Raw genomic sequence first — 27478 nt, 5'->3', positions numbered from 1 at the left:
GTTCCCAATTGTCCCAAAACTTGGGACAAATGGGAACATTCGGGACATATGAGCTCCCCAGGTGATCCCCTTGAATGTCACAACAGTTCCCGACTGTCCAGGATTTTCCATTACAAAATGCCAGCCTATTGTCCCCCATTGTTCCCAATTGTTCTCCGCCTTGTGGCCAAAAGCGGTACTTGGACAAATGGGACCCATGGCTCGAAACTTTGAAGAATTCCTGACCGGCCCCTGGGGGCCACTCCGGCAAACCGACGCTCCCGGGCGGCAGCGGCAAAAATGTAGGTAATTGCCAGAGGTGCTTGCTATTTTTCATGGCATCCGGTGACCCCGGCAAGGGTTGTCGAAAAAAGTGCTCCGTTAAGCGAAACCGGCCGATCGGGTTTCATTGGGCGCGTGCCTAATGTCCGGTACTTCCCTAAGGTGGGTGATGGATGAGGTCAGAGAAGTAGCCTCAATTATGGACAAGATTGCGAATGACACCGCAGGAGCCTTGTCCACAGTTTTACACCCGAGCGCCAAAAGCGGTACTAATGCGACGCAACGTTCTACACGGGTAAATTAAAGCGGCGCACCCAATCACTGTAGTTTGCCATATGTGGTGCTTTTTGGAGAGAGGAGCTACGATTGAAATGTTTGGCTTGCTCCCTTTCATTAATGGATCGCTGGTTCTTAAGATTAGCTGGAGGTAGTCTGCCTGTGCCTGTAGTGGTAACCATAGTGATTATATACAACTGTCTACCGGCTGAGCTGGTGATTTTTCTGCCACATGAAGGGAGAGAAGAAGGAAAAATAACGTCTCGGTTACTTACGTAACCTCGGTTCCTTAAGCACGGAACAAGATATAATAAACGGAACTTGACCTAGTGTCATGGACTTGTTCGAAGAACTTATTCATTCACGCCGCTAGGCAGGGAGAAGTGCGCCGGGCTCTGGCCCCGCCCCCACCGGAGCCTATAAAACCCACAGCGCGCTTCTCCATCTTCCTTGGATCAAAATCTGAGCGTCGAAACACCCACCCAAAAGAAGAAAAAACACTGTATCACGCAACTATTATTATATCTTGTGCCGTGGAACCGAGGTTACGTAAGTAACCGAGACGTTCCTTATCGCAGAAACTGCGATATAATAAACGGGACAGTTTCCATTAGCGCGTGTAAATACAGTGATTGCCATATCACCCCAACTTTATTATGCTTTGCCCTCACAGAGGTTCATACAGCAGCTGGTGGTGAGCGTTCATAGGGCCTTACCCGTGCTTTTGAACGCTAGGTTCTCAATGTGCACATATGTCATATCGCTTGGCTGCAGAACGCATTGTAACTAAAAAAATTGGTCTCAGCCACATCTAACATATAGAATCTAATGAAAGTGTGGCGAGAACTCCAGCTTGCTGCCTCATATATCTCTTCCACTGAGACGCCTTTTAACAATGCTCAGGAAGAAGACAACCCGACGCGTCGAGTGTGCACGAAGTACGCACACCGCCTTGCCGGGGGTCCAGAGACAAACCTTTATAAGACTTGTATACTATCCAACGATAGAGGCTCGGTTTAGAGAGAGGTCTGCCTTTTTCCCGTGCCCTGAAGCACAAAAACAGCTGATCTGATCGTCGGAACGTCTTGGTGCGCTCCAACAACGGAGAGCGCGCACCGGACACAGCGTATTCAAACGCTCCTCCTCTGCCGATGCAAACGGAGGAGGCGAGAACACTGCCAACTCAATCACCTGATTATGAAACGGTGCTGCTACCACCTTAGGTGTGTATGCAACATTAGGTAGGCTATCATCCCTGTCTTGTCCCCAGCGATCGAGAACTGAAGGCACGATGGACTGACGGACAGGGCGTGCATGTCACCAACGCGCTTTGCTGACACAAGTGCCAGCAACAGCGCCGTATTCAACGAAACACATTTCATGTCCGCTGTCTATAGGGGCACAATGGAGGCCCTGTCAGAGCACGTAACACCATCAGTAAATCCCATGACGGCACCGGGTGATACGTCTCACACCAGCCGCGCTGGTGGATGATAGCCCGGGGGTTTATTATAAATACCTGCGTGGCCGGCGGAGATGGCTGCTAGGTAAACCTTGGGAGTGAAAGTAGCCTTCCCCTCCTCAAATAACTGCTGGCGAAATTCCATGAGCTCTGCCTGTGAGCAACGTGTAGTTTTCCTTGGCGGCCATGGATCCACCTCACCCCGCTTCGTGGTCAACGACCGAATTTCAGGTGGCGGGGTGTTTGTTGTGGCCCTTGCCACGACCAGCAGTGCGCTGTCGTCCCGTGTGGGTAGTGCCCTGCGTGGAGCGAGCTGGCTGCTGCGCTTGCGGCTGCGTAGCGGGCAAGAACTGATTTCGATTCCCGCCTTCTCCTCTGCCGAGGTGTGGGTGAGCGGAACTCACTTCTCATGCTCCGCACTCAGGGTTCGCTGTCCCGATGACTGCAGGGGCTCGGAGCTGCTTGAGCGAGGCATCCAAACCTGCAATGCCTCCTCGTTCTTTTGCTCCTCAATTTGGCTTGCCACGCTCGCTCCCATGACTCTCCCCAGAGTCTGGGAGTTGCAGCGCAGGAGGTCAGGAGCTTCGCCTGCTAGTGCTGTAGCAGCGCAGCCGTGCTCGTAGAACACGTTGCCTGCCCAGCCGCTAATAGGCTATCTCCACCAGAGCCAGCCTATGCCTGACCACCCGCGTGGCCGGGCGAGGGAGACCGAGGTATGCCTAGTGGATGTAACCGGGGAAGCCCGCGGCACCGGTCCAGCTCCATACTCGCCTCCTCTCCTGAGGCATGTTCGTCGGAGTAGTCGAGCAGACTTTCCGACTTGATTTATGTGCTCCGGAGAGATCGGGAAAAACCGGAGGGTAGCGCCACTATCTCAGAGTCTTGGGCGACCAAGAGGGCAGTCGCGACCGGCTGTCACCCCAGGGTGGCTACCGGACGCTGAACTGCCTGGGGCCGGAGGGACGCCCAGCCCTACCGGGGAACACTCCCCGGTCGGCGCTTGACTCGCCCGCTCCTACGTCGGTGCGTTCTCATAACGCAAGATGCCTCTGGGCCCTGGCTATAGACACAGCCACACAAATGTCACACCGGGGCGTCACCGCTCAAGCTGCCTCCAGCAGCGGTCGCCCTTCTCCTAAGCATGACCACCTTCAGGGTATGCTTGGCGCGACATATCTGAAACACAAGAAAGATTAAAAGAGCACACTATCACCGTAAACCGGAGGTTAGCAACCCAAGTTAGCAGGCTAGCCCCATGCTAGTAGGCTAGCCAACCAAGCTAGTAGGCTAGCAAACCAAGCTAGTAGGCTAGCAAACCACGCTAGTAGGCTGGTCAGAGACTGGCCAGCCTTACAAGTTAGACAGTGAAACTCGACTTTCTGTACGACGAGTCGAACTTGTAGCACTCTAGAGGTAGTGAAGGTTAGAGAACCTTTAACTCACCAGCTCATATCGATTTAAGTTTAAAATAGAAACAAGTAATACAGCCGTCTGGAATGGAGCGTCGAATAGTCCTTGGAACGTCCTAATCTTACGGTGGGGGCGGGGCCAGAGCCCGGCGCACTTCTCCCTGCCTAGCCGCGTGAATGAATAAGTTCTTCGAACAAGTCCATGACACTAGGTCAAGTTCCGTTTATTATATCGCAGTTTCTGTGATAAGGAACCTAAGCGTTTTTTTCAAGAACCAAAAGATGGAAATATCACATGCCTGTTGACTTTCCCAGATGTTATGTGTATACAAATTGTCATAGACGAATTGAACGAATTTGATTTCACGACGACAAGGATTCGTGAGTGTCATACAGTCTTTCACGGTCACTTTATAGGATAGGATAGGATTTTCCAGGATAAAAAGAGTCAGTTCTCGTGACATAGTTGCTGTTATCTGCCAGTAGGTAACAAATCCAGCTACTAGCTTGCTTTATATTCCTGCGCTAGCAAGAAGCCTTTGATTGCTAACTGATGTAGCTAGCTCTTGCTGCTAAGTTTTCAAAGTTGACTTCAATGTTTTAATTAAGCAATAAGCCCCAAGAGACCGTGGTTTGCGCTGATTTTAGAACATGTAAGGGGAGTTGTTAGGCACGACGCGAAGCGAAGTGGAGCTACAACAGTTAGCAAGCAAAGGCTTCTTACTACCGCAGGAATCTTAGATCAGCAGAAGACTAGCTAGCAGCTAAACAATAACATTTAATAACATGAGGGGCAGATAACATCAACTGACATGAGAACTGACTCTTTTTCCTGGAATTAATAAAGTGATCGTGGGTCAAATGCCACAATCACCACTAGTATTAAAAAAAAAAAGGTTTAATGGGTACCATTACTTCGGTTCGTAATTAAATATCAGTCTTCCCCATAGCTAGCTTGGGTCAACAGTTGCTGTGAGACTCTACTGCTGTCTAATCAGGACCAATCAGAGTTGAGCCCGTCCTGCATTGGTTCACGCCCACACAATGTCAAAAGTTGAATTGACGCTCTCTATTTGCACCCTGTACTTTTTTTTCATTTTATTTTTTTATTATGGCCCTACCTCTCTTGCACCTGCACTCATTCTTACAATGTTAAGTCAAGTTATACATGTTAATATGTTTTTAAAGTAATACGTTTACAATGTTTAAATATCATTTGTTGCGGTTTTTTTATGTGCCCCCCTGGTTAAACCCTGGCCCCTCCTTGGCCCCCCTAGTAAAAATCGTCTAGAACCACTATAGGAACATACATTGAAACCACTACACTACACTATGAAGACATGTGTGTGTGTTCATACTAGAACAATGTTTAATTATGATCATGGGGGGGGGGGGGGGGGGGGGGGGGGTTGTCAGATTTAACCACTACACTATAAGAACATGTGTTCTGTTTTAAAACTTTTTACCACTACACTATGGGAACACATGTTTGTTGACATTTTGTAACAATGTTGGATTGTTTTGATCACTATGTCTGATAATGTTCGTTATGGTTTTATAAGGTTTTATTGTGATCATGATGTAAGATTGATCCATGATCATAGGGGGGAGTTGTTAGATATCAGTCTATTTAACGTGATCAAGCTGGCCTCCTGACCTTTTTGTAATCAATGGGATTTAATCAAGGTATTCATTCAGTGTGATTAAATCAAGGTCAAAGTCCTAATTAGCAATCATCCACTCAACTAGTACCTACCTCTAGACACACCCACTACCTGTAACTTATACAGTATAAAAGAAGTGAACTCATGTTAGTATGTTGAAAGAACCGTTCGTGCAACATGCGATCGGATTGTCCTGTGACGCTGGAATAAACATATTTCTTATGTTGGACACTTTCCCGAGTTTTCCTGATTATCTGCAAACCTGACCTTGGATCAAAGAAACAGATCTTCTTCAACTGCTTAACTAATAATTCAATGTACATAAAGCTTAACATCATAAGATAACCCACAATAATAATAATAATAATAATACATTTGATCTAAAGCGCCTTTCATGACACCCAAGGTCACTTCACAAACAATCATCTCATTACAATTACAATCATCTCATAAAAATAAATAAAAATAAGAAAAAATAAAAGTCAGTCAGTCAGTCCATAAGCTATCTTGAAGAAATTAGTTTTAAGTCTGCTTTTAAAGTCAGTAATTGAGTCACAGTGTCTGATGTAGTCTGGCAGTGAATTCCACAACTTGTGGGCGATGTAGCTGAAAGCCCTCTCTCCCAGGGTGCTGAGGTTCGCCTTAGGGACATGCAGTAGGCCTGCTGAGGAGGATCTCAGTGAGCGGGCAGGAGTGTAAGATTCCAGGAGGTCAGAGAGGTAGGTGGGGGTACTGTTGTGTAGGGACTTGTAGGCCAGGAGCAGGACTTTAAACTGAATTTGGTAGGCTACTGGAAGCCAGTGCAGTTGCATAAGCAATGGTGTTACATGGCTGGTGGATTTAGAGCATGTTACAATCCTTGCTGCAGAATTCTGGATGAGTTGGAGCCGGTGGAGTAGCTTATTTGGGATTCCAGACAAGATGGAATTACAGTAGTCGAGGCGGGATGTCACATATGCATTCACAAGGACTTCTGCATTCTGCTGGGTGAGCGCTGGGCGAAGCCGTGCAATGTTCCTTAGATGGTAAAAGGCACTTCTTGACATACTGTTTGAGTGATAGTGTATTGTCCAGTATACCCAATAACCCCAGGAAGTAAAAGGAAACGAGGAAGTAAAATACGTTTTTTTGTATCAAATGAAACGTTTTTACAATAAACAGCCCTGTAAATCGACTGGGTTATATAAAAACCTTTTTTATGGAACAAGTTTTTGTTGCATTTGTCGTAATGATCGGGAAAATAGTTGAAAGCGTGTTTGAAAGCTATTGTAGCCTAATTTTCAGTATAAAGTCTGGGTCTGTCTACTTGCTAGATCATTGTTTATAATAGTATTGTGTTATCTGTGCATTATATTAACTTGTTTTGAAACAAGGTGAGATATAGTGAATTACTTTTAAACGTACAGGATACTTGTAGCTGAAAACTATATTAAAAATTATGTATGTGATCCGTGCACTTGCATTATAAGAGCAAAACAGGATTACAAAAACATAGGCTATGACCATTACATATAGTATACATATTTGGTACTGTTTAGAAGTTACTTTAAAATGGTTATAAGATACCATTGACTAGGCAGGCCTATGTATAAGATTGTGAGAAAAAAAACTTACCTTTAATAACCAGGACTACATCATGAAAGCACAGGTTTTACTTCACTTTAAATCATATCTTCTGCAGACAGGCACCCTCTCAAACTGTCTATATTTGTATTGGTGCTATTTGTATTAACAGTGTAGGCCTATATTTTTTATATTCTCCTATTTTGGATTCAGTATAGGTCCAATGTAGTCAAATTATACCTACTATGAAGTCTCTGTTGAAATTCAAGTAGAAATTATGGATTAATAGTGGTTCCATGTCATCTATTGACCAGCCTCAGATTATATACCTGATGTGTCTCTGGTGGTGGTTAAATAAATCTTAGTGTTATTTCTTTTTGAGTATGTATACTCTTCACTAACTGTTGTATATCACCCCTATAATTACATATCCAACTTGTTCTACGCCTTTGACCTTTTGGTCTTTCATAGGGCCAATAAATAGCTTTAGTAACCTCAGTCCAAAAATTGGATGTAACACTTTCTTTTACTTTACCCTTTGAGAGAGAATAAATTGCAGTGCTATCCTATTGCAATTGAGGAACTGTTTTTTTCCCTTTAAACTTTTTATGTTCAGTGTTCTTGAAAGGTGCAACATTAAGTACATTACGCTCCCCTCTGCCATACAGTTTAGATAGATGGATACTTTATTAATCCCAAAGGAAATTTAGGTCATCCAGTAGTTTATACACAAATTCCCCTCCCCTCCCCTTCTGCGTGGTGTTATAAAGCTGAATGGCCCTGATGACATAGGACTTCCTCAGCCTGTCCGATGAGCATGACAACGACAGGAGTCTGCCACTGAATATGCTCCTTTACCCGTTAAGAGTACTGTGTAGTGGTTGGTGGACATTGTCCAAGATGGTCAGCAACCTACTCAGGGTCCTTCTCTCCGCCACTGTTGTGAGGCAGTCCAGTTCAGTGCCAACAACAGCTCCCGCCTTCCTCACCAGCCTGTCCAGTCCCCCTGCATCCCTCTTCTTTATGCTGCCTCCCCAGCACACCATAGCATAAAAAAGCACGCTGGCAACAACAGACTGGTAAAACATGCTGTGGTTGCAGACATTGAAGGACCTCAACCTCCACAGGAAGTAGAGCCAGCTCTGATCCTTCTTGTAGATTGCATCAGCGTTGGCTGACCAGTCCAGTTTATTGTCCAGATGCACTTATAAGTATTTGTAGGTGTTAGCCACCTACACACTGACCCCCTCGATGGAGACTGGTAGCAGAGGAGGCTGAGACCTCCTAAAGTCCACCACCATCTCCTTGGTCTTAGTGGTGTTTAGCTGCAGGTGGTTGTGCCTGCACCACTGCATAAAGTTGTCCACCAGGCTCCTGTACTCACCCTCCTGTCCATCCCTGATACATCCCACAACAGCAGAGTAATCAGAGAACTTCTGATGTGGCATGACTCTGTGTTGTAGGTGAAGTCCGATGTGTACAGGGTGAACAGGAGTGGTAAGAGCACAGTCCCCTGCGGAGCGCCGGTGCTGTACAGCACAGTCTCAGAAACTGTGGCCTCTCCGTCAGGTAGTCAGTGATTCAGGATACCAGGTGGACGTTCACACCTGTCTGCTGAGCTTGTCACACTTAAAGGCACTGGAGATATCAAAGAACATCATTCTCACAGCACCTTTCCCCTTGTCCAGATAAGAGTGTGCCCTGTGCATTAGGTAGATGATGGCATCTTCCACGCCCACCTTCTCCTGGTAGGCAAACTGCAGCGGGTCAAGCGCAAGGCGTACCTGGGGCCTGAGGATGTGAAGCAGCAGTCGTTCCATGGTCTTAGATATGTGTGATGTAAGAGCGAAGTCATTCAGCTCACTGGGGTGGGGTGCGGCTTCTTCGGGATGGGGATGAGGCAGGACTCTCCACTCTCACATCACACACCCCCTTCTTTACACACCTCTCTCCTCACCATCTTTAGTTTCATCAGCAAAGTGATACGTGTCATATGGCCCTGCCATTGAAAATAATGCATTTCCGCCTGTGTGTAGGCCTATGTTTAAAGTTTTGTGGAGCATTCAAGGACATAAATCTCAACTGCTTCACACATTGTATTTAATATTTGGAGTGTCCTGAACATATTTCACCCCCCTTTTATTGAGACACAATCTTTAGTTTTATCAGCAAAGTGTGAAATGTGTCAGATGGCCCTGCCATTGAAGATAATGCATTTTTGCCTGTTTGTAGGCCTTTGTTTAAAGTTTTGTGGAGCATTCAGGGACGTAAATCTCAACTACTTCTCACATTTTATTTAATGTTTGGAGTGTCCTGAAGATATTCCACCCCACTTTCATTGAGACACGATCTTTAGTTTCATCAGCAAAGTGTGAAATGTGTCACATGGCCCTGCCATTGAAGATAATGCATTTTCGCCTGTTTGTAGGCCTATGTTTAAAGTATTGTGGAGCATTCAGGGACGTAAATCTCAACTACTTCTCAGATTTTATTTATGTTTGGAGTGTCCTGAACATATTCCACCCACCTTTTATTGAGACAAAATCTTTAGTTTCTTCAGCAAAGTGTGATATGTGTCAGATGGCCCTGCAATTGAAGATAATGCATTTTCGCCTGTTTGTAGGCCTTTGTTTAAAGTTTAGTGGAGCATTCAGGGACGTAAATCTCAACTACTTCTCACATTTTATTTAATGTTTGGAGTGTCCTGAAGATATTCCACCCCACTTTCATTGAGACACGATCTTTAGTTTCATCAGCATAGTGTGATACGTGTCATATGGTCCTGCAATTGAAAATAATGCATTTTCGCCTGTGTGTAGGCCAATGTTAAAAGCATGGTGGAGCATTCAGGGACGTAAATCTCAACTACTTCTCACATTTTATTTAATGTTTGGAGTGTCCTGAACATATTCCACCCCACTTTCATTGAGACACAATCTTTAGTTTCATCAGCATAGTGTGATATGTGTCATATGGTCCTGCAATTGAAAATAATACATTTTCGCCTGTGTACGCCAATGTTTAAAGCATGGTGAAGCATTCAGGGACGTAAATCTCAACTACTTCTCACAATTTATTTAATGTTTGGAGTGTCCTGAACATATTCCACCCCACTTTCATTGAGACACAATCTTTAGTTTCATCAGCATAGTTTGATATGTGTCATATGGTCCTGCAATTGAAAATAATGCATTTTCGCCTGAGTGTAGGCCAATGTTTAAAGCATGGTGAAGCATTCAGGGACGTAAATCTCAACTACTTCTCAAAATGTATTTAATGTTTGGAGTGTCCTGAACATATTCCACCCCACTTTCATTGAGACACAATCTTTAGTTTCTTCAGCAAAGTGTAATATGTGTCAGATGGCCCTGCCATTGAAGATTAGCATTTTCACCTGTGTGATCTGTGTGTCAAGTGTTTTTACACAGTGAATGACCAGAATAATTGCTGCTTAGCATTTTTACCCTTTCTTTACAATGTTCTGAACAAGTTCAACCAACTTTAATGAAGACATAATCCTTTTATCAGCAGATTGTGGTGTGTTTTACTGTTTCTTACTACAATATTTGCAAAATTGCCGGTTTAGTCAGTGTTCCCTATATTTAAACAAGAAAATCATACTTAAGAAACATCAGTGAATCGTTTTAAGCCATTTTGATGTTACTATGAAGTTATTATTTCTGACAGTTAAAGAAACAGGGGGCTTTTACGGGACTTTTATTTTGAAAAACCGTAACCGGAAGTTGCCCGAGCTCACTGTTAGACGATAGAAATGGCTGTGTATCACAGTTGAGGGTTCCTGGTTTGAGTGATCTTTACAGAAACGAACTGTGCTGTAAACTCCGCTGAAGCCCTGGGGAGATATAGGTAAGAGTCTGGCAAGTGATTAGCTCGGTAGCTAGCTGTGTTCGGCCGTTAGCTGACTGTACTGTTAACGCGTCTAATTAGCTGACTTGAATGCATGCTTCTCTTGCTGTATGCTGTGCTTCCCAACTGGGAAGTGGGAAAGTTTTGACCTCCGACTGGGAGAATACACCCAAACCTTTACTATGACCTTAACCATTCCATGACCTAAAGGTCTGTCTAACGCTGAACATCCCACTAGGAAAGAGGTCCGAGAAGAAGGTTTTCTCCACATCTCTCGACATGCCATCGTTTGTCAAGAAAGATAGAAAATGTAAATGCTCCGCGCTCAAATAAGTCACTTCATTATACTTTACTGTTTATTTAGGTCGTAGTCATTAGCGCAGGTGGCTTTGATGTGAAACGATACTTCGCAGTTTGCTTTTGTGTAACTAACGTGATATTAGCCTCCTGCCTATCCGTCTTAACACTACCTAACTGTTCAACACCGTTGCCTGTTTGTTGTTGTTGTTGTTGTCGTTGTGAAGGCTCTGAACTCAAAAGTAGGACGTTCCGAAATGGGAACTTCCCACAACTCTAAGCTGCCTGAACCTTTTTTCAGTGATGTACCCCCTGTGAAATATTTTTTGAGCCAAGTACCCCCTAACCAGCGCAAAGCATTTTTGATTGAAAAAAAATATGTAATACACAGCGCTATGCCATCATTGTCTGATTTATTAAACTGTCAACACTGAAGATTGAACATTGTTGCATTGAACTGAGGGCGTTTGCAATTACATTTTAGTAAGAAACTTGTGCTTGTGCTTCACTGAAAATCTTTGTCAGTCTTGGTGACAGGGAGACAACTGCTGTGATCAAGCTCTTCTGCACAGTCTGTTTCTCTGCTTTGTTTTGATCACAGTCATTGCAGAGAAAGAGGCCTCACATAAATATGTGGAGGCAAAGGGTAGCTGCTCCAAAGCGCTCTCTCCCAGGTCAGGGTGCTCCTGTGTGAGTGTGGATGTGGCAAACTTCATCTGGAGGCCACAGTCAGATGACACTTCGAGGAGTGTTTCCAGATTAGTGACAGGTAGCTTACTTCCACATGCTTCGGACAAGAGAAATGGGGTTTTCACCCAATCCAGCTGTGTAGACTTATCCTCCATATCAGGAAAGTAGGAAATTGAAAATTAAATGTTTTAACCAAATTCGTCAAATGTCCCACGATGTCCAACTTGACTGGAGCTCTGTCCACATCCTCACTAGAGAGAAAATCATCCATCTGAGGAAAGCAGGTAATATTCTCCTGTGCAGAGGCTCTTCTCCACAGCTCTGCTTTTTTCAGGAAGCCTCCCACCTTGTCATACAGTTTTAAAATGCTGGTGTCCTTTCCCTGCAGATATATTCAGTTCGTTCAGTTTGCTGAATATATCTGCCAGATAGCACATATTTGCAACTGTGTGGCATGCGGAGATCTGTGCTCAATCATAAAGGTGTCAGATCGTAATTCCCACAGCCGTTTGAGTATTCTCCCTCGAGAGAGCCAACGCACTTCTGTGTGCAGCAGGAGTTGTGTGTGTTCAGGTCCCATGTTTTCGCGAAAACAATTGCGCTTATAATACAGTTACTTGCCAAAACGATAGAAGACATTCCTCCAGAATACCTCTTTTTAAAGAGTTTGTTGCCATTTCGTGATTTCCGCTAAGAAAAAAATTGTTTTTCACACAAATGCGTACCAACCTTCTGACTTCAAGTTTCAATGACCTTCCGTTACGTCACTACTTGCGGAAGGATACTTGCGGAATGAATGAAAGAAGCAAAAAACCTGTTGCCAATGGCAGCGGTCATAAACTTTTCGCAGTGTGAATCAAGAAATTACAAACCTGTGAACGTAGACATTTAACCCACATATGGATACAAATCAACAGAATTTTTTGGAACATTCTGAAGAGCCGTATAATAACTTATAATAATAACTGGAGGCTAATTTTAAATATATCTTTAAAAAATCTCACGTACCCCCTGGACTACCTTCACGTACCCCCAGGGGTACGCGTACCCCCGGTTGAGAACCACTGGAATAGATCGTACCAACATACGTACTATAAGCTGGCAGTACTAAATGCTATAGTGCCAACTAGTGGCCTTAGTAACTGCCACAGGTTACTACACTCCCCCACCGTTAAGCTAGCAACTTATACTGTAATGGAACATCAAACAAACTTTTTTTCTTCTTCTCCTTCTTCTTTTCAAACTACAATTCTTACATAGTATTTAACGAACCCAAAATCCCATAACTTTACCCTCTTGCTTGAGAACAATACAAAATCTCATGAATACAAATACAGTATAACGGTTTTCCCTTTTTTTTTTTTTTTTTTTTTAATAACCTAAATCAGATGTGCCCAAATTCTTTCTTGTCAGGGGCCAAATATTAATCGGAGTGGAGGGCCGCGGGCCAAAACCAGAGTTTCATGTTAGGTCATGCCCCATTATATTGAAATGTATTGCATATGTGTACCCAATTAACATTACCATTAATAGACTCAGAAGGGCTAATAAAGGTGACAAACCAAGCCCCTGTAGGGGGGTCTGGGGGTATCCCCCCCAGATTTGTTTTGTTATTTTAACATGTAAATTAAGCATTCTGGTATACTCTAAGAAGAACATAATGGGGAAAGATAACATTTGCTTCAGGTAAAAAGAGAAACATTTATTAACATATCATACTAATTGAATGTAATCTATTAGTATAGGGAAGATAGGTAGGGGACTTATATAATGGCCAATCAACTAACAGCAAGTTAAAGGCTAATAAACATGATTGCAGGCAACAAGAGTGACTACTGATGTTTCGATGGAAATACTCCCATTATTTTCTATTTGTATCCGTCAAAAGAGAAAAATATAACAGTTACGTGCAAGCTGTGCCGTGGAAACAAGCACCTTGACTGCACTTGACACCAAAGGCTACCTCCACAAACATTTGTTAAGCCAACACCAACAGGTGAAACTTGTAGCAAGAGAGCGTCATGCCTTGACCTCAACTGAAGGACAGACTGCCCCAACTCAGATAGAGAGAGAGAGCTTGCACATTGACTACTGGTTGTTTTCATATTTCATATCAACATTCTTTACACAAACATAAGTAAGGTACTTACAGTTGGCAGTTGCTAAACTCGTGTTGACGTGTGAATTTGAACTCATGAATATGAACTCGTTCTACCTTTTCCCATTATACATGTATTAGTTAAGTTGAGAAGACTATAACATCAGCTAGATAACTAGCTATCATTTCATGCAAACGGAGCTCTTCCATTTAAATCGTTTAAGGTTAAGGTAAAAGGCAAGCTAGCTAGTTAGCTAGCATAGCAACAAGATAACCATAGATATGGATCTGTATTGACAAAAGGTCAATAGCGCCCCCCTTGACCTATCTGAAACAATGTTAAAACTGTGGCCAAGCAGTGAACTGCAACCAGTCTTAGTTAAATATGACGTTGAAACAGAGAACCTGTTAAAAATGGGTTAAAATGCTGTCTAACGAATGACGTTCTAACTATAATTCTGACCGGAGCGCGGGCCAAAATAAATCCAGCCAATTTGGGCAGCCCTGACCTAAATGTATACTAAACTAAGGAAGTACAGGGTAGACGGCCTGTCTTCCATGAGATCATAAGGCGCATTCTTGCCTTGTCTTGAACTTGATCTCATTAGTATCTAACATAATCTTTCAAGTGTCGAGGCACCCGCTCTCTAGTAGAGCGGCGCAGCTCTACTGGTGAGGTTACAGGTGAGTCCAGTCTTTCAGGAACTGAACTCTGTTGATTCGTTGAGTGGCGTATCATCCCAGTGTTTCCCCTAGGTTTACAGCTTAGGGGGGGGGGGGAGGGGGACGGCGGCAGGGGCGCGGCGCAATGCGCCGCGGCGGCGGACACGGACACAAACACTTAAATGAATTATGATGTTCATGTGTTTCTTTGAATGACAGCAGTCAATAAGTATAATTTTACATGTTTTATGGTAAAGGTAACCTTCAATGACTTATTTTGTGATCTGGCGCTATATTTATAAAAAAAAAAAAAAAAATTTTTTTTTTTTTTTTTTACTTGACCTTCCAGGGGGGGCGGGCGGGGCCGTTGGGGGGGCGGGCCGCCACCCTAATATCATTGTAGGGGAAACACTGCATCCGTATGCTCCATTAGCAGCACCCGCTCCGGCCTCTCTCCCTTTTTATGCACCGTTGGCACAGGGAGTCTGCAGAGTGCATCCGCGTTGCAGTGAAATTTGCCAGGCTTGTAGATTATCTGATACTCGTATGCTCTGAGCAGGACGGCCCATCTCTGAATTCTGGGTGAGACCATGTAGGATACTGGTTTCATCTCGTGGAACAGTGTGATCAGAGGCTTATGGTCAGTGGTGATTGTGAACTTGTGCCCATAAGTACTTGTGGAATCTCTGTATTCCAAAAATGACAGCCAAGCCTTCCTTATCTAACTGAGAATACCTCGTTTCCGCTGGGGCCAGAGTTCTTGAGATAAACCCCAGTGGCTTCTCTGTCCCATCAGGCATCTTGTGTGAAAGCACAGCACCTACTCCGTAGGGGGACGCGTCACATGCTAAGATTAGTTCCCTGTCTGCTGAATAGTGAACTAATACACTAGCTGACTGAAGGAGTTCTTTGGATTTACAAAACGCCTCTTCCTGCTTGCTGGTCCACACCCATTTCTCCTCTTTTCTGAGTAGCTGGTACATGGGCGCGAGCAGGGTGGGCAGATTAGGCAAGAACCGGTTGTAATAGTTCAGGAGCCCAAGGTAAGCTTTCAGCTCTGTAACATTCAATGGGGATGGAGCCTCGCTAATGGCCTTGACCTTTGATGCCATGGGATGCAACCCCTGTGTGTTTATCTTGTGACCCAGGTAGCAGACCTCGTCCTGCAGTAGCTCACATTTGGCCCGTTTCAGCCGTAACCCGGCCTCCTCCAATCGACTCAGCACGGCTTCCAAGTTCTTACCATACCATGGTTTACCATACATATTCATGTTCCTGGATGTCTTGAGCGCTGTTCCCTGTTGGTTACCTCTGTTTTGATACTCGTACATCACACCTAATTATTACCTCCAGCAAGGAGGTTATGCGATCGGGTCCGTTTATTAATTTATTTATTTGTCCGTCTGTTTGTCTGTCTGTGGACAAGATTTCTCAGAAACTACTGGGCGGATCTTTCTGAAATTTTCACAAGAGGCGGATCTTGGTCCTGGGACATCCCCATTATCCTATTTCAGGAATCACGTACAGTGACAACGTATCACATACGTTTAGTTAGTCACGCGAAGCACATGTCTCGGCCATGTTAGGATCAATATCGTATTGGGACATTGAGAGAAAGATCGTGTATTAGTCTAAACATCATTCCTTGTTTTGACAAATAACCTCATTGGGATTTTTCACGAACCAAAATCCTCACCCATACTACAATGTGTATCATTCGCTCCGAGAGATAGATCTTGCTTTACTATCAACGTCAACCCTTGCTGGAGGTCAGAAATCTCGGATTGCTCTTGTTCTTCTCCATAGTTTTGCACTTTAATATGTCAGCCTTTGTTTACATTTTGTTTTGTGCTGCATACACATCTCTAACTGACATTTTATTAATATTTGAGTTACATTTTGAGCTGGACACACTTACACTTTAAACATGTTGCACTTTTACTTTTTTTTAGGGGTTTAATAGAAATAACATTTCTTTTGGAGTTGCGCTGCTGACTTATAACAAGTCCTCTTTTTTTTATCATGTTGGGAGTTGCTAGTTTAAACTTGCAGTTTTGCACTTTAATATGCCTTTGTTTACATTTTGTTTTGGGCTGCATTATGTAAAAATAAAATGAATGAACTGAGCTAAAATGGTGAATTTTTTTATTTATTTTTTATTTGGGAGGAAAATTAATCGTTTAGATTAATCGACTAATCGATAAAATAGTCTATAGATTAATCGATAGAAAAATAGTCGTTAGTGGCAGCCCTAGACCTTTGTTTATCCGGATCCACAATGCTGTTTGCAGCGAAGAAATGCTGTAAGATTTCTATATACTCTTCCCACGTTTGTATGTTGTGGTCAAATGCCACGAGTGTTCCTATGGTCGCCGCCATTTGCTAGCTCAGTTAAGCTATCTCCCACTTATCTTCCAAGAGGAAAAAAATGTTGGATACCTCTCACCAACTCCTCCGAAACTCGTCTTTTGCATGGAGTCCTCGTCCCCGTTAATGTAGTATCGTGACTACATTAACTGACACACACACGGCAGTGGATCTTTAGCTCTTGGTATTGGGAACTTCACCGGTGATACATGCATACAGCCTGGGGATTATACTACTGAATAGATCGTACCAACATACGTACTATAAGCTGGCAGTAGTAAATGCTATAGTGCCACCTAGTGGCCTTTGCACCTGTGTTTTGGGCTTTGGGGAAGCGAAAAAAAACGACGTAGCCCTCTAATCTCTCAGGGTACCTCATGTCATACCTACAAGTCCCGTAGGCACACTGTTAAACCCATAGATATCTTAGATAAAGGCTAGATGGATTATGGCGGACTCTTGAATGTCCGCACAGGAGGCCATTTTGAGGACAGTATGCTTCCGGTAGGGATCAGTGGTACGTTAGGTAACGTCAGTGATCTTCACAATCGTTTACACTCTTATCTCGCGGAAATTTTGACGGATTTACATATGACTTGATTTACAATCGTCATTACCTTGGTAATAATTCTGGATGCTTGAACATGTTGAAATGTGCAGCTTAATTGTGTATCACGGCTATTGTGTATCAGTCATTTTACATCAATTGGCGAGTAATTGTTCTTTCTTTTCAATATAACTTAAGTTGCACATAATAAAACTGAAGTTGCACATGATTTCCAATTGGGTTGGTTTGTTAAACATCTTACATTATGATTTCGACAGGAAATTGCTGACTATTGCCAATGAAGATGCCAGAATTGTGTGCAACCTGCTCTATTGAACACTCCCTTGAAACGAGACCTGTCAGAGACCTGTCAATGTTATTTTCATATGAAAACCCATGTTTATAATTCTTCATAAGTATGTAGTGCCATAAGAAATATCTTACGTTTATAACAAACCAACCTGTTTGAAAATCGGTTGAAAATTGAGCAAGTTCTGGTTATTTAAAAAGTCCACTACCAACACAATGTTAAGGGGAGTGAGCTATACTGTCCTCAAAATGGCCGAAATGTGCGGACATTCGACTCCGTCGGCCAGAAACGCAGGCAGGATATCTAGCCTTTATTATATATATCTATGGTTAAACCATGCTGCTCAGACCTCAAAGTTGTCAGACCTTCTTCTCTTAGCAGCGGTTGCTAAGGTATGATTGGACAAGGGCCGTTCTAGGGAGGAGTTTCGTGATCGGTCAATTACAAACACGAAATGCAACTTCACAGTTACGGTTCCTTCAGTATGAATGTACGAATTCACAAACGTGACTAAACTGTCAAAAATACGTCACCACTTTCATACGTCACCACAGACATTATTATTGAGCAGAGGATACATCGATCCCACAGACTGTGCATGCATTCAAGCCAAGAGAAACCATAGTAGTGGCATAACAACACGATCATGACCGGGGTGATAAAAACATTAAATTTGGCACACAGTTAGCTTTTACCCTATCAAATGATATGAGAAGGGGTGCCCAAGTGAAACTGCTCGTTTTTTCGTTTTAAGGAGATTTTAAGTTTTGACCGATATCAGGATGCGTTTACCTGTGGTACGATTTTCAAAACTGATTTTTTTTTGCCTAGAAATGCTCACCAAATAAGTGTTATTCATGCATATTTGTGTTTTCTAGTTTGCTTTTTCTATGTATTGGTTTAAACAAAGTAGCAAAATTAAAATAAACAGACAAAAATACCATGCGCGAGCTCATCCTAGATTGCAGAACGACGTCCTGGTACAATAACAACATAAATAGCCTTCACAGCATGTTTTTTTCGACATTGAGAACTGACTTATTTTCAAATAATCTATGTTTCCAGTGTATTTTGCTTACAGGCTACTCTACACCTTTCATGACTTCAAATAATGTATTGATTAAGCATACAGGCCTATTCAGTGAAGCAGCAGCTTGGCTCCCCGCTCAACAGTTCTATGCGAGAGCACCCCATCTGTCATCATGAAAGTAAAACACAAATAACGATAACATAAAAATAAATGTTAACATTTTTCTACTGATCTGTGCTATTTATGTATGTTCTGCACGATTACAATCATTTCGAGCATTTTAATTTTCCTGTTTAAACAGTGAGAGGCAGCGACGAGCTGTGCCTCATCTACAATTTTCAATGAATGAGCCTAATATGCAGCGAGATGCGTGAGAATAATTACTCATGCATCTTCAATTGCTGAAAGAATTTACGTTTTGTTAGGCCTATATAGATGGAACCGGGAAGGCTGGCTTGTTACCGGCATCATCGTGTTTGAAAGCACGTTATTAAAAGCGTGTGTCCCTGTCTTAATGCAATGAATGAAACTTAGTCTAAGGTGATTTAAAATGACACCAAATTAGTTTAGATTATTCTGCCGTTGGAATAATCCGAAATGAATTTGGTGTCATGTAAAATCACCTTATAAGTTTCATATTGTTGAACATATAAACGCTGTAGTCTGAATCATTTTTATCTGCGCTGTATAATAGACATGTTGGGGATTAGCCTGTCTACCCGTTCGGGATGGATCGGTCAAAACTTAAATTTCCTTAAAACGAAAAAACGAGCAGTTTCACTTGGGCACCCCTTCTAATATCATTTGGTAGGGTAAAAGCTAAATGTATGCCCAATTTCATTTTTTTATCACCCCGGTCACGATCGCCTTGTTAAGCCACTACTATCAGTTTCTCTTGGCTTTGGTCGGGAACTTGAACGCATGCGCAGTCTGTGGAATCGATGTATCCTCTGCTCAATAATGATGTCTGTGGTGACGTATGAAAGTGGTGACGTATTTTTGACAGTTTAGTCACATTTGTGAATTCGTACATTCGTACTGAAGGAACCGTAACTGTGAGGTTGCATTTCGTGTTTGTAATTCGTATTCGTGAAGTTGCATTTCGTGTTTGTAATTCGTGAATTCGTATTCGTAATGAAGAAAATATGCACGAATATCTATTTTATACACACGAACATTCTGACAGCTTCCTTACTCCATACCAGAGGAGGTCATTGGTTGTGGTCATGTGAGTTGCACTCTTCTGTAAAAAGTCTTTGGTACTGTTATTGATATCTGCACCCTAACGCCTAATATTTATGTGCTGACTCAATGTAATACTTTTGTTTTTTAGCAAACTATTTTGTTGGAAATTATCTTTATTGGGAATCTTTGAGATGTACCATCTCTTTTTCGAGGGGGTCCACAACACAATCAGATAGTAAACATACATTAAATGAACATAAACATAGAAACAACAATAAGACAGGACAAACAAAAACAACAGACAACAAACGATCAGCAGAATTGCAGCAAGACATCAGATACATAACGAATTATACGACTGCGCTCCAAGCAGGGCACAACAACAGATCATCAGCTCAGGAGCATAATAATGTTATGTGTTAAATAAATATATATATATATATGCTCTTTCTTCTTATAATGCAAACTGCTGCAACTGTTTCAATTAATATCTTCTTTATATATATATATATATATATATAAAGAAGATATTAATTGAAACAGTTGCAGCAGTTTGCATTATAAGAAGAAAGAGCATTTTTTAAAGACAGGTAATGATGAAATTGACCGAATATTTCCTGGTAGATTGTTCCATTCTAATGGTGCTTTAAACTTAAAAGCCATTCAATTGTAAATGAGATGAGACTGGTACAAATACATTCTTTAAGTAAAGAGGGTAGTTGAAATAAATACATTTAAAAATAAAGTGATACCAATGCAACTGTGTTCTTATATTGAGAGAGGGAAAGTTAAGTGTTTCATACATTGTGCAGTGGTGGGTTGTGAAAGGACAGCCAAGGATAAACCTACACAATCTATTATACACAGTATTAAGAGGATGGAGATTTGTTTTTGAGGCCACCATATAAACAACATCTGCATAGTCGAGAATTGGTAATATGAGTTGTGAAGCAAGTCTCTTCCTAACAGCAAATGAAAAACAGTGTTTAGATCTGTAGAGGACAGTTTCAGTTTCTTTACGGTGTGATCAATGTGATAGTCCCCTTTTGTAATTTGTACATTTTTGTAGGGAAATGCAAAAGGTGCCCAGTAGCCTATGTGTTGCACTATGGTCCACTGTTTTGAACTAACCGTCATAATCGTTGTTTTCCATTTGACAAAAACGGTAGATTTTGAAAAGGGATTTGAGTTTTGAATGCAGTGTTTGATTTTGCAGAGAAGTGTCTAGTTTCAGAAAACGTGTTTATGCAGTTGCAAATAATTGCAAGACAGTTGCTTGTTAAATTAGATAAAGAATTAACAAAAATGCTGTAAACTGTAAAACCCTTTGAGTATTCATAACAATCGCTTGAGTGCAACATTCTAATCACATTGTACTCGCATTGTGATCTGTGATCGTGTTTGCGATCTGTTTAACTGTTGATATGGTAACTTGTAGTTGCACTGCCCTGTCTTGCACTGTTCTGGCTTTTAGCAGTCATGTCTAGATCATTGATTCACACACTTTTCATGGCAGGCTTCCTTTGACGATAAGAAAACAATTGTGTCCCCACCATCACAGTGCCGACAGTCTTAGCATAGCTTTCACGCTGTCTCCACATTTATGCAGCTAACAGCAGTAAAAAATGCATTTGTTGTGACACAAAATTTTGAGAAAGAAAAATACATACGTCTATGTAGTATGACATCTGATATTTGCTACACTATATATACATAGCATCACCTCTAAAATTACATTTTTTAATGAAATTAGAGTCTCCCCCCCTCTGGAAAAACCTGTGTAAAATTAAAGTGCTCTAACTATCTAAAAGGTATGCATCTTTGCAAACACCACCATACTTAATTATAATAACATGTAATAAAAGAACAGCCCATACATTTTTTTGGTTTAGACAATGAAAATAAAAAGGTAGTTCATCACTGAAATGAAATGAATATTTGCGTCAAACCTTTCATCTTGCTAAAGTAAGACATTGTTATAGTTTTAATCCATCCTGAATTCTGAAGCCTTTTTTTTACAACCTGTCCACATTCTCTTATTTTATTTCAGATCAAAAACAGATCAGCAGCTTTTTGCCTGTCAAAGTCGGAAGAAAAAAGGAAAAATAACATCTCCAACATGTCATTGGAACAGCCTGAGACCATTGACATAATAGATAGTGAACGACCTGATAGTAAGTAAGCCGTGCATTTGGCTGTTTTCCAAACAAAGCTTTAAAGATGTGTTTAGCATCAGTGTCTTCAAGAGGAAACAAACTTAAAACATACTCTTTTCTGCCAGCATAAAATGTCCCTGTTCCCCTGTATCCCACCTACCTAAATGCTCTTGTAAAGGCTTACAGGATGCTGCGCTCTTCTAGTGAGCGTCGTCTGGCACTGCCGTCTGTGCAAGTACGGCAGTCCAGACTATTCTCATTTGTAGTTCCACGTTGGTTGAATGAACTGCCTAGCACTACCAGAGCAGGGGCGTCCCTCTCTACCTTTAAGAAGCTTTTGAAGACCCAACTCTTCAGAGAGTACCTCCCGTCCTAAATGGCACTTCGACTAGTGCTTAACTTGCAACATTCCTGCACTTCCTTTTCTTTTTTATATACAGCGGGTAAAATAAGTATTGAACACGTCACCATTTTTTTCAGTAAATATATTTCCAGAGGTGCTTTTGACATGACATTTTCACCAGATGTTGGAAAAAACCCAGGTAATCCAAACATACTAAGAAACCAGAACAAATTAGTTCAGAAATTAAGTTATGTCTAATAATGTGAAATGACACAGGGAAAAAGTATTGAACACGCTTACTGAAATTTCTTTACTATTTGTACAAAAGCCTTTGTAGGTAATGACAACTTCAAGACACTTTGTGTATGGAGAGACTAGTTGATTGCATTGCTCAGGTGTGAGTTTGGCCCATTCTTCCACATAGACAGTCTTCAAATCTTGAAAGTTCCCTGGGCCTCTTCTCTGAACTCTGATCTTCAGTTCTTTCTGTATCTGTCTGTGCAGGCGAAGAGGTGGTGGACCTTACCAGCGAAGTGGCAGAAACATCTGTGGTTGACTTGACCAACAATGATTCTGTGGTGGTGAGTTTGGGGATTATTCTGTCATGTGCATACAACCCATAGTTGAATCTCTTAAAGTCTATTGGACACTTTCTAACAACGTTCCCTCTGGCTTTTTTCCATATTTTGTAACACCATCTGAGGCAGCTGGTGGATGAAGGTAATTAATCCCTTTTCATTATTACAATTTAATTTAATCATCGAAGTAAATCTCTTTTTAAAGAAAAATTGTAGTTAAATTGTGGTCACCTCTAGAAGTGTTCTGAAACAGATCCTTTTCACAACAATTCTAAATGTTAATCTGATTCTTAATGTTAATCTGAGTCGCTGCCCATCTGATTCTTAATGTTAATCTGATTCCTAATGTTAATCTGATTCCTAATGTTAATCTGATTCCTAAAGTTTATCTGATTCTTAATGTTAATCTGATTCCAAAAGTTAATCTGATTCTTAATGTTAATCTGATTCTTAATGTTAATCTGATTCTTTATGTTAATATGATTCCCAAAGTTAATCTGATTCTTGAGGTTAATATGATTCTTAATGTAAATCTGATTCCTAAAGTTAATCTGATTCTCGATGTTAATCTGATTCTTAATGTTAATCTGATCTACATGTTCATCTGATTCTTAATGTTAATCTGATCTACATGTTAATCTCATTCTTACTGTTAATCTAATTCTTGATGTTAATCTGAGTCTTAATGTTAATCTGAGTCTGTGCTCGTCTGGCAGGTCTACAGAGTGACTCAGATGATGCCCCACGTGCCTTCAGGCCGAGATTATTTCCTTCTCCACATAGGAACACCGGTGCCAGGTAGCGTGATTGATTGATTGATTGATTGATTGATTGATGAGAGCGAGAGAAAGGGAGAGAAACTTTATTGATCCCCAAAGGGAAATTGCAGTGATGCTGCAACACTTAAAACTAAACTATGAATACAGACAGGCATGAAGAGACAATCGGTTGTTGAATCATTTCTTCAGTTTACTATCCTATGAACATGATCCTAATGAAGCCTGGTTTTTAAGGGCAACAGTCTTAAACCAATGTCTTGTTTGCAGGGCTAAACCAGGAGTAGTGAGCTGTCCCATCTGCTTTGATTCCTACCCTGAGGTAAGAGAGCCATCCCTGCGGAAGACAGCCATGTTCACGGAGCACATCAGGAGACACACACACACACATCTCTGCGTGCTGAATACAGCCATGTTCACGGTGACCAAGTCATGGATTTGTGTCATTAAGTTTAATAAATCATCATGTTATTGTATTGTAACATTTGACATTGGGGCGGTAGTTCAATATGCATGTGTATCATGAAGGACATTTTATGGATAAACATAGAACTTAACCCTAACCCAGCATAAAATATTTTTTATCTCTAAACATAACCTACTTGTTGAAGCAGAACCGTTGCTAATGGCGATGGATAACTTGATGGATGGAGGTGTGTTTGACCTTTCTTGTTGCAGCACTGTTGCTAATGGATGACTAGATGGATGGATTTATGGAGGTTTGTTTGAACCCTAACCCTTCCTCATATGCTCCTCTCTGTTTCTCCCCACAGATCCTCCACAGCGGGCGGGTCATGGTGTCCACCCTGTGTGTCTCATATGCTCCTCTCTCTGTGTTTCAGATCCTCCACAGCGGGCGAGTCATGGTGTCCACCCTGTGTGTCTCATATGCTCCTCTCTCTGTGTTTCAGATCCTCCACAGCGGGCGAGTCATGGTGTCCACCCTGTGTGTCTCATATGCTCCTCTCTCTGTGTTTCAGATCCTCCACAGCGGGCGGGTCATGGTGTCCACCCTGTGTGGTCACACCTTCTGCAGTCAGTGCCTACGGGACTCGCTCGCCCACGCCCACACCTGTCCCACCTGTAGAAAGAGGCTCACACACAAACAGTACCACCCCATCTACATCTAACCCCAACCCCATATACATCTGATGAGCACACACACGAGCTCACACACAAACAGTACACCCCCATCTACATCTAACCCTAACCCTTATCTACATCTGATGAGCACACACACGAGCTCACACACAGACAGTACACCCCCATCTACATCTAACCCTAACCCCATCTACATCTGATGACGCATATAGGAGCTTTGAAAACGACAGGTGAAGATTGTCCTGTGGACAGCGTGTTCACCTCCATCCCTGATTGGACAGCGTGTTCACCTCCATCCCTGATTGGACAGCGTGTTCACCTCTATCCCTGATTGGACAGCGTGTTCACCTCCATCCCAGATGTACACCCAGACCTTCAGTTCACCTTCGCCTTTAATGAGGGGTGGAGTGCATCTCATGCACTTTGTATGGCAGAGATGGTCTATTTCTTTTAAAGTTTGAAAGATGTTTATGTGTGAACTATACTTTATTTTTCCTAATTGTTATTTGTTTACATGCATCTTTGTTGTTATTTATGCTCTGGGTCAGCATGTTACCTTGATTGAATAAATTGCTGCTCTTGTTTATATCTTATAATCTCTCCATCCTTTTATGTGTATATAAAACAGGAATATAACAAATAATTCAGTATCTTGTGTAAAATAACAAACAATGCTAATTGATACTGTTTAGTTAGTCCCAAGTCCTGCTTTTTGACTAAGCTCACATAAGAGCTCACATCATTATGGAAGGTCAATCTTGCCCAAATACACACACACACGCACACACACACACAACATGTTAACGTCTATTGCTCTGAGAAATCCCTCTTAATGGCCTGTACTAGAGTCTAGATGCTAGAGCTAAACTATATATATCAGGGGTTTTCAACTGGTTTTGTCCCAGGGACCACCATTCTGACTAGAAAGTAATCCGCGGCCCACTGATGTGCCTGCGCGCGTGCGTGTGTGCGTTTGTTCGTGCATGTGTGCGTTTGTTCGTGCATGTGTGGGGAGAGGGGAGACCTGTCAGTGTAATATCTGGGCATGGTGAAGTCCACACAGCCTGTCTATTCGTGGCGAAATGGTAGACAGCGACAGTCTCATATCATTCTCTTGCCCTGTACTTATTCTTCAAGTACACCAAAAAAAAAGCTCGTAATGCGTCTCCATATGCCGCAATAGTTTCGACGGCTTCATAGCTTCAGTTGACAGTAATGTTGAACACACGAAACACAGTGGTACCTCCTCTCCTGCTCTGGCTATCATCACTGTAAATCCGTATTTGATGTATTCCTCATTGTTTTTTCTTTTTCTTTGTTGACTTGGTTTCCCTGTATCCTGTGAAGGTGTACCTTTGTCGTGGCAGCCTGTCTCTCTCCTCACTTAACACCGATCCATTGGTGCTTCTGACCAGCTAACTCCACGGTAGAACGAAATGTTAGCTAAGGACAGTAGATAACTTCAGTCGTTCACCAAAAGTTTAACTTTTTCGACTAAACTTCAAAAGTACTCGTAGACTATGCTTAACTGCAGATGCTTGTCAACTTCGCACGCGAGACTGTACGAATTATCCGGTACGGCGTGACGTTACGAACGCAATGCATTAACATCAGCAAAGCACAGGCTACCATAGACTGGATAGGTGCAAGGCTACATTCTGTCAGCGTAAATTACCTTTATATTATTTTAGACATATTTTTCTTATTTCAGACATTTTCAAGAGTAATCTGGAAATGTGTTGAAAATACACACGGACCCCCTGCAATACCGCCGCGGACCCCCGGTTGAAAACCCCTGGTTTAAACCAATGGCGTGACGTGACGAACAGTTGGGCTTGTGACACAGGTGGGTGATCAGCCAAAGTCCGTCTAGGCAAGTCTTGCCACTCAGCAGCCATTTTGGCAACGCCTCCATGCAGCTATTTCATGTCGGTGGGGTCGTGGTCAACATCAGACACACACACACACACACAAACACACAAGCTTGTGGGTCGGGTCGTGTGGTCAAGCTGAGCATCAGACACACACACACACACTCTCACACACACATACACACACACACACACACACACACAAGCTGTGCCACATTGTGTAGCCCTAATTATCTGCCACACCCTCTCCTATATAAGAGAATGCCACCAGAATTGTCTGGGTATCTCCACTGAGACTGCAGGAGCCCAATGGTGCTCTCAACAACTGAATGGGCTCCTGCATGTTGCTCCTTCTCTGTGCTGCCTTCTGTGCTGCCAGGTTGTTAGAGGGTCACCACCAGGTCTATCATTGTCTGCTAACATTTTGAGGATTTCTTTTGGAAAAATCTCATATGTACTTCAATTAAATTACCCCTAGATGCTGTGCACATCGCACGTGCTGCACAAATGGTTCGCTGTCAGATATTTGGCGGAACCATTAAAAAAATGAAAGAGGACTCTGTGTCACCGCTGTTGCTTATCCTGGTGAACATGGTCCTAAAGGGACCCAAACATCAAGGACCAGATGGCAGAAGATATTGGTTTCAATAATGAGAGTCGACACTGTGTTGAGAATAAATAGGCAATAGCATAGCCCTTTTACTTAAGCTCTCTTCTAAGCATTAAAGCAGGTTACATACAGCGCATCCAACCTAAGAGACGTTACAAACTAACTGACAAAGAATGTTCTTACTTCAAACATAACACTATTCTAACAGACTGATTGCCACACAGAATATATAACTGAAAATACACACAGGCTTAATAATAACTCAGGGATTATTCATTCTACTTAAAGTGTCATGTTTTCCAACAGAAGAAACATCGCCAGCAGCACTTGCAAATGCTCAGTTGCTTAAATTCA

The 27478-nt window shown here is 42.2% G+C and overlaps 1 protein-coding gene across 1 annotated transcript; it reads left to right on the top strand.

Moving 5' to 3' along the window:
• The first annotated feature begins 10397 nt into the window (after positions 1-10397).
• Positions 10398-25221, top strand: rnf4 (ring finger protein 4). Its single transcript, XM_080840080.1, has 7 exons — positions 10398-10502; positions 21740-21863; positions 22693-22769; positions 22896-22908; positions 23483-23564; positions 23813-23864; positions 24523-25221. The coding sequence occupies exons 2-7, from the start codon at positions 21809-21811 to the stop codon at positions 24670-24672; spliced, it is 429 nt and encodes a 142-aa protein (XP_080696206.1). The 5' UTR covers positions 10398-10502; positions 21740-21808; the 3' UTR covers positions 24673-25221.
• Positions 25222-27478: the final 2257 nt, after the last annotated feature.

The sequence above is a fragment of the Sprattus sprattus genome, assembly GCF_963457725.1.
Source record: "Sprattus sprattus genome assembly, chromosome: 6".
In the NCBI taxonomy this organism is placed as follows: Eukaryota; Metazoa; Chordata; class Actinopteri; order Clupeiformes; family Clupeidae; genus Sprattus; species Sprattus sprattus.
This window is presented reverse-complemented; position numbering and strand designations above follow the sequence as displayed.

Excerpts from the sequence above, each read along its gene's own strand:
- rnf4 (XM_080840080.1), top strand. The coding sequence starts at position 21,809 with ATGTCATTGGAACAGCCTGAGACCATTGACATAATAGATAGTGAACGA. Across the intron at positions 23,565-23,812 it reads CATAGGAACACCGGTGCCAG|GGCTAAACCAGGAGTAGTGA; the intron begins GTAGCGTGATTG and ends TCTTGTTTGCAG. Across the intron at positions 23,865-24,522 it reads GCTTTGATTCCTACCCTGAG|ATCCTCCACAGCGGGCGGGT; the intron begins GTAAGAGAGCCA and ends TCTGTGTTTCAG.